We start from the raw sequence: 7,571 nt of genomic DNA on the forward strand, positions 1-7,571 counted from the left end.
AAAGCAGCAGAAAATGGAAATTTAACAACGTTCAAATGACTTAACATGTGGACTCAATTTTGAATGCCATCATTGATTTAGCAAGAATAAATGTGTTGTGACTATGCTTCATGCATGTTAAGTCTTCAGCCCTCTTCCCAGAATCATAGTTATCTGTTACAGTAAAATGTTGTCCCCATTAAAAATGCATGGCCATGATTTATATTTGATGAGCTGGCTATGTTTTCCATGCCACTAATCATATTTATTGTGCAGTGTGATTGCTTTTATTCAGCACTTTTAACATTAGAGACTCTTTCTATCGGATCTCCAACATTTTATTTATTGATTTGTATCGAGCTGATTGATTGCTCTTTTAATATTTTTGGGTTTTTTACCAGATTTAAAAATACAAAACGTTATTGTTCTCATACTGTCTCTAAGCTCTGTTTTAAAGGATGGTGTTGCTAGGCAACAGGTCGGTTCCATGTTTACTTCCTGTCAGCTGACGTGCTTCACGAACACTGTGACAGGAAATGAACAAACTTGCCCCAAAATGTTGTGTTTGCTCTCACGTACAGTTGTGTTTCTGCTTTAAAAAGTGATTATTCAATTTGTTTATTATAAGTTGTGTGTTCGTCTGACATATTTATCTACATAAGTTCCACTAATCAGGATATTTCAGATTTGTGCATTTATCATGAGTTAAGTATAAAAGATAGTTCATTTCATACCGCGGTGATTTTCAGTAAATAATGAAATGCAACTAATCACAGTGGAGCGTCTGTGATTAGAGCGACTGTGCAGGAAGCAGAGTGTGAGTGAGAGTAATGAGGCTACAGGCCACTGGGGAGAGTTTACACTTAAATGAATCCTTGTTAGCTAATGTACACACTTTGCACAATAAATGCCAAGACATATATAATGTTTTTCCTGCAATCACGAGTACACTGTAAAAGTGTCTTTATCAAGACATTTTTTAACTCAAAGTTAGAATTTTCTAGACTAATATTTATAAACAGGATCGTCACACAGCACTGTATGCAGAATAATTCACTGTACATATTTAGCTCTCTGTGCCTGGCAGACATAAAGATCTAAAGATGTAACCTTTGAAAGACGATGCTGGGTGTGGACGACCGTCAGAGAGTCGGATGGACCAATAAAAGAAGAAGGCATTAAAGCAAACGAGGGGAGAGAGTGCTCTATGTCTCCACGTCCGTATGCATCAGGTTCTAAGTGGATCCATATCCTGAAGGAGATCTCTGTTGTTTGATGTAACACTGAAGGTTAAGCAAATACAACACAATGATAAGATGATGAGCAGGAACAGATCTTATGATTAAAAAAAGTCCTACAGCCTCACTCAGGGAAAGTACATGAGTATTAGCATCAACATATACTTAGAGTACTAAAAGTAAGAGTACTCACATGCAGAATGGTCCATTTCATAATAATATATATTATATTATATCACTGCACTATTTACTGCAGCTTAAGCATAAATAAAATATCATAATTTATTAGTTGATTTAGGAGGCAAACAACAGAAAAGATGATGCTTTGTTACTAATGAATAAAATGCAACGTAGACAGATTTATTTTTCAAAATATTTACAATAATAATTTGACCTTTGTGTTTTTAGTTTTTCTCTCAACTATTAAGATGAGTTCATGCTCCATTGCAGGTTTTCCTCTTTGGAAAAGTCCGTCATGATCTCCCTAAGCCTCGAGGCCCCTGTGACGAGTCCCTAAGTAGTGTCTCATTTTCTCTGGGCTCCTGGTTCTCGGGTTCCCAGCCACGTGGCGGAGGTAGCTGCGGTGGTCGCACTGGTTCTCCGGCACGTTCAGAGTCAGCGAGGTCTTCCTCTCCGTCTATCCGATCCGAAAGATGCCTCTTGGGTGCAGGAACTGGCGCCTTCCTGCCTCTGAAGCTTGAACCCTCCAGACTTCCAGGACCCCTCATGTCCAAAGCATCCACAGGAGGTGGTGAGTGTGGTTGGGAGGAAGCGGCTGGCTGCTCCCCTGCATTTCCAGTCTCCTTGATGATGTTCAACCTCCTCATGGGGATGAGAGAGCGGGACGAGGAGCGCGGCGTCAGGGCTGAGGGATGGACCCCGTCTTCACGTCCACCTAACACAAATATGTTATCATTGTTTGACTTAGTTTTCTTTTGAACCAGGTCATTTCAACAAGTCCTCACCATGACTTTGTCTTCTGAGGGCGAAGGCCGTCTCCAGATCCCCACCAGGTTGGAGAGAGTAGTACTTCTGAGGCCTGGGGATGTTTCGTGAAGGCTGGAAGTGGAGGAAGAGTGAAGGTCAGGCAGGTGGGGGTGAAAGTAACGTATACTTTATGTTCTCTAAAACAGGAACCCACCTGCTCACGGAAACTTTCAGCATGGAGGCTGCGTCTGATGCTCGCGTGGCGGCGGATCAGAATCTCCTTGGTTCGGCTGTCGTCAGGCAGATTGTATTTGTTGGTGTAAGACATCGTCTGGAAATCATGTATAACGTTGTTATTAAAAACACATCAATGAGCCTGAATGGTAATGGTAAAATGGTGTTAAATGGTATTAAAAAGCACACAGAGTTCATATAATTGACCACATTCCCTCTTCAGAAAGGTTTCTCTGCAGGTGGTTGTTACCTTCTGTCGGATCTTGTACATGTTCTTTGTCAGGATTTTGTGCATTTTCCTCACGTCAGCAGCCAGGAACTTCTTCTTGGCTCGAGACGCCTCCTTCCTCTCATCGCTGACAGGAGGAGGTGAGAGCAATGGACAGATGTAAATGTGAATGTTCTGTTATTGCTATCGACATAAAGATGAGAGAAACAGCATCATCAGCTGGAGCCACATTAGATGTAGTTTCATGCATTTAGCTGATGCACTCGTGCAGTTAGGGGGCAGATACAGTTTCAGAGTGACTACATCACTTTTATAATGCAATAATAAGTACAACTTTTGGGTTGCCAGGTTGTGAGGTTGGTCTTACAGATAGACATGAAGTATTGTTTAATAATAAGGAGATGTTGATGAACATACTCCAGAGAAACGATAGACGGCGCCGCGCTGAGGTCTCCCAGAGGTGTGTCCAGTAACCCGATGGCGCTCTGCAGCTCCAACTTCTTGTACAGAGCCAAGATGCTGGACTCGGCCCTGTTGTCCCGGATCAGGATGCGCCTCAAAACACGATCGTTGAACTTCTTGAACCTGACAGAAAGACAAACAAATAGAGACTTATCGTCAACTGATCTAAATGAATGAGGAAGTTAGTCTAAATCTGCAGGAAATGTCACAATTCAATACATTGTGTCAATTAAAAAAACATTGAGAGACAGGTCCTACTTGTCTTTCCAGTAATAGTGGCTCCATTGTCCGCACAAGTCCTCAATACCACTGAGGACGTGCTCCATCATCTGCACAAAACGTCAACAATGAGTGTCATTCAAACATGAACTATTTGACAAAACTAAAAAGAAGAAAGAAGAAGGAAGATACTTGCCCTGGTGTGAACCTCCATGTTGATGGTGTTCTGGTCTTTGTTGGTTTTCCTGATGTTCATATATTCTATTATCGGACGGATGCTGATGCCCTGAAAAGACCGATTATTAAAAATGAACTCAACTGTCCAAGTTATCAAAGGCCAAAGCTGAATAAATGTCCCTTTAACATTATCAAATGCACACATACAGGGGAAATGTATTTAATAACATATATTGTGCTTCACTTTATCTCTTAGGCATTTAAAATCTTCCATACTAAGCTGCTAGAATAATATGATAAAGCAGCCGAAGGTCTCACCTGTATGAAAACGGTAAATATAATAACGGCGACTGAAGCCGTGACAAACAGGTTCTTCCTGTTGATGTTATCGGGTAAGGTGAAGACCAGGGCGAAGCAGATTGCCCCTCGCAGGCCCCCGTAGGCGAGGCCGAACTGGTCCTTGAAGTTGAGCGGGATGGTACGGAACGGATTGATGATCTGGGTCAGGACCAGGATGCCTGCAAGACGTTTGGATTAAAGAACGGGACCACTTAAGGGACAGACAACTCTTTAACATTAAAATCAAGACTCCCACCAATCCCTCTCCAGATGAAGGCGAACAGCAGCGTAAACAGGATGTAGGCCCAGTTCCACTCGTGCTCGGTGGTTATGGTAACGACGCCCAGGAAGAAGAAGATGAGGGTTTCAGAGATGGTGGCCAGCATCTTGACAACATGGCGGATTGTGGTGCAGGATCTCTGGGAAACGTTCTCCTCCACATAGTACTTCATGGTGATGGCGCATGTTATAAGGCTGCGGGGAGGGAGGGAAATATATGACATATTAAATATCATTAATGTATTTCTCAGCATTAATGACTTCTATGATGACTTTATGTAACTGATATCTATTTATACACTGGCCTTCATGTATTAGTGCCCACTGGAGGAGTTATATTTGTTGACAAATTAATGGAAACTGCCCTACTTCTTGCACTAAATAAGCCAAGTTGAGCGAGCACCTTTTAAACCATCACGAAAGTGAGTCACATATTTGTCACATGACGCCACACGTCACTTTAATTTGCAATCAAAAGTAATTTGCATCACAAACGGAGGGTTTGGAGAAGTGGAGGAGCCGGTTTGTTCAAGTTGCATAAACAGCAGCCATCAGACAAACAGGAGGGCAAAGATTCATGTCCTAGCAGAGTGTTGGCCACATTATCAACCATTTTCTTGGCTTGAAGAGAATCTGATCAGCTCTTGGCTGAAACTTTCAATAAAAGTCATCTGGTCTGAATATGTCTACACCACTTCTTGTGTAGACGTGTGTGTTGGGCCGACACTTACGCCATCACGCTGGAGATGGCAAAACACTCGGCCACCAGGTACGCCAGGTAGCTGTACATGAAGACGAAGAGGGGCTCGATCTGACGGACATTGTGGGTGAAACGCGTGGTGAACGCGGCCACGAATCCAAACAGGAGGCCAAAGAGGATGCCTCCGGCCGCCACCACGAAGAACCGAGCCGTTCCCAGAAACACGTCAGTGGACTCAACGACGGGCAACCCGGCCAGAAAGGTGAACATGTTGTAAAGGACCTGGAGGGACACACACAGATAAAGAAATGAGTAGAACATACCAGGTTTAGATCAGAGCTACTGCAGGTAAACTGCTGTTCACACACAGTTGTTGTCAAACAGGTTCAACCATCTGAACCACTTAAACTAATGTTGAAACTGGTTTCATGCTTTTATATGTTAACATAAGTTTTGTCAATGGACTGGAAACACTGACTTTTAATCCACGCTTCTCTTTTGGAGACATGATGCAACTGAAGACAACCAGTGCCAGAAGATGTTAAAGGCAACTTGGCTCCCAAATCTGTACACACAGCCCGGCAATATTGATACAAAGCAAAGCAATCTATTTTCATCCTGTACTCACCACAGTGACAGCGTCGTTGAAGAGTCCCTCTCCAAATATGATTATGTACGTCTGCTCATTGACTCCGATGTCGTCAAACACATTCAGAGCAGCCACGGGGTCCACGGTCGAGATGATGGAGGCAAACAACAAGTTCTCCTGCAGTGAAGAAGAGTGAAAAACAAAAAGAGAAGAAGACTTAATCCATCACTTCACATTTACAGTGCATGCACCATCATTTTCTGAGACATAAAGGAAGCTTTTGATCACATGACATGGCCTTAATGAGCAGATGAGTTCAAATAAAAGCTAAACGACATACAGTATATAAATATCGCACACACTGCATTAAATACAGACAAAGTTGCACGTCACCTTTGACCTTTCCTGTGGATTTAACTGACCTGCAGGTTGATATCTTGAACTCCAAACACCTCGAACTGGCAGATGGCAAAGAGGGAAATCCCGATGCCAACGCTGTTCCACAGGGTCCCCACCACGGCGTACCACAGCACCGTGCCGGCGTTTTCGAAGAACGGCCTCGTGGGCATGAAGTAGCCGTTGTCGAGTACGATGAGCGGGAGCATGTAGAGGAAGAAGACGTTGGAGTTGAGGACGGCGGGGGGCTCCTCTTTCACTGAGTGCATGATGGCGCCCACGATGAGGCCGATGGAAATCAGGAGGCAGGACTCTGGGATCCAGATGGTGATTTTATGGTAAATGTGGAAACCTGCAGAGAAGACAATGAGAAGATTGGACTCATGTTCTGGACTTTTAAGGCTGCTGTGATGCAAAGCAACATCTGCTGTTATTCAAGGTTGCAGAGTGGGGGAGGAAGTACTCAGACACCTCAGTGTAGAAATACTGTATTCAAAGTACAAATGTATTAGGATCCAAATATACTTAAAGTACCAAAAGTGAAAGTATATGATCATGAAGAATGGCCAATTTATGTATCGTCATTTAATTTAAAAGCTGGTAAAGGTCCCCGGGGATCAATAAAGTTTTATCTTCATCAATAATGTTACATCATAATTCATTTGTTGATTGTATTTTGTATTATTGATCAGAATCTACAGAGTAAGTTATCAGTCATCAATCAGTATTTGCCCTCAAAATGAATTGGAGTAGTAGCAGAACATGTAAATAAATATTGCATAAGTACCTCAAAATTGTACTTAAGTAGTATTTGAATGGTTTCTTTCTACCAGAAAGTAATACAAACCAAAGTGGTTCATCCACACTTACCAATTTTGGCAAAAGAGGCCAGCAGTACCCACAGTGTGAACTCAAAGGGGAGCTGGATCCGAGGGTAGTCCATGGTGAACACGGGGAGGTTGGCCCTCTCCTCATCGGGGAAGGCCTGGGGCTCATCGAAGTCGTTGGGGAAAGGTTCGACACCCGGGAAGTCTGTCTGCGCTGAGGGTTTTGATTCCTGGAGCTCACATCTTCCTCCAAAGCAGCAGAGCACGAGGAGTAGAAGCATGTAGAACGCTCCTCTCTCAGCCCTGGCTTCAAACAAAACAGAGGCCCCCATTTCCACTGGTCAACACAGATCTTAAGTATTTCCAGTGAGTCTTATAGACGTCCCAGGACATTAAAAATAAGTCTATCGTGCAGCTTCAGTAGGCTGTTGCCTTGAAAAACTAGTTGTAAAACTAGGCATAGAAATCCTAACAACTCCTTTACTGCAGTCCATGCCCAGAGCAGTTAAATAGCAAAGTCTCAATTGAAAAAGGAGACATGTTGAAGTGTTATTTAGATGAAATGAAAGTCCTCCTTTTCGAAGTAATCTTAACGTGATACTGTTTGAGGTGAAACTCTATTCTGGTTTCAACTGTTGCAGAACCTGCTTGTCAGTTCACTGAATGTGCCCTTCCTTGTGGGTGTAACCCAACAGGCCTACATGACCCCAGTGACACAACAAGAAAACAGCTGGGCAATATTGCTGATAATACAAAAAAACCAACTCTTTTAATTTACAGTGAATCAGTGTTTAAATGAACCATAACGAACATGGACACAGCAGGTTTAAGCGCCAGTATTGAAACTTGTAATAGCACATTACTTCCACATGATGGCGATAGATGTCCACTCTACTTTGCAACAGTTATGGACATCTTAAAAGGTATCATCATTATCAAATTCACTATCATCTTTACTGTTTGCAGTGAATAGTAT

The 7,571-nt window shown here is 42.8% G+C and overlaps 1 protein-coding gene across 1 annotated transcript; it reads right to left on the bottom strand.

The window, feature by feature from the left end:
* Positions 1-1,690: 1,690 nt before the first annotated feature.
* Positions 1,691-6,927, bottom strand: LOC142952758 (sodium/hydrogen exchanger 2-like). The gene is made up of 13 exons (XM_076094676.1): positions 6,639-6,927; positions 5,795-6,120; positions 5,412-5,549; positions 4,815-5,065; positions 4,061-4,278; positions 3,784-3,983; positions 3,485-3,574; positions 3,328-3,398; positions 3,025-3,192; positions 2,629-2,734; positions 2,359-2,475; positions 2,183-2,276; positions 1,691-2,112 (listed from the first exon to the last, which is right to left on the bottom strand). The coding sequence occupies exons 1-13, from the start codon at positions 6,925-6,927 to the stop codon at positions 1,691-1,693; spliced, it is 2,490 nt and encodes an 829-aa protein (XP_075950791.1).
* Positions 6,928-7,571: the final 644 nt, after the last annotated feature.

The sequence above is a fragment of the Anarhichas minor genome, unplaced genomic scaffold, assembly GCF_050575085.1.
Source record: "Anarhichas minor isolate MPS153535 unplaced genomic scaffold, ASM5057508v1 ptg000018l, whole genome shotgun sequence".
Classification (NCBI taxonomy): domain Eukaryota; kingdom Metazoa; phylum Chordata; class Actinopteri; order Perciformes; family Anarhichadidae; genus Anarhichas; species Anarhichas minor.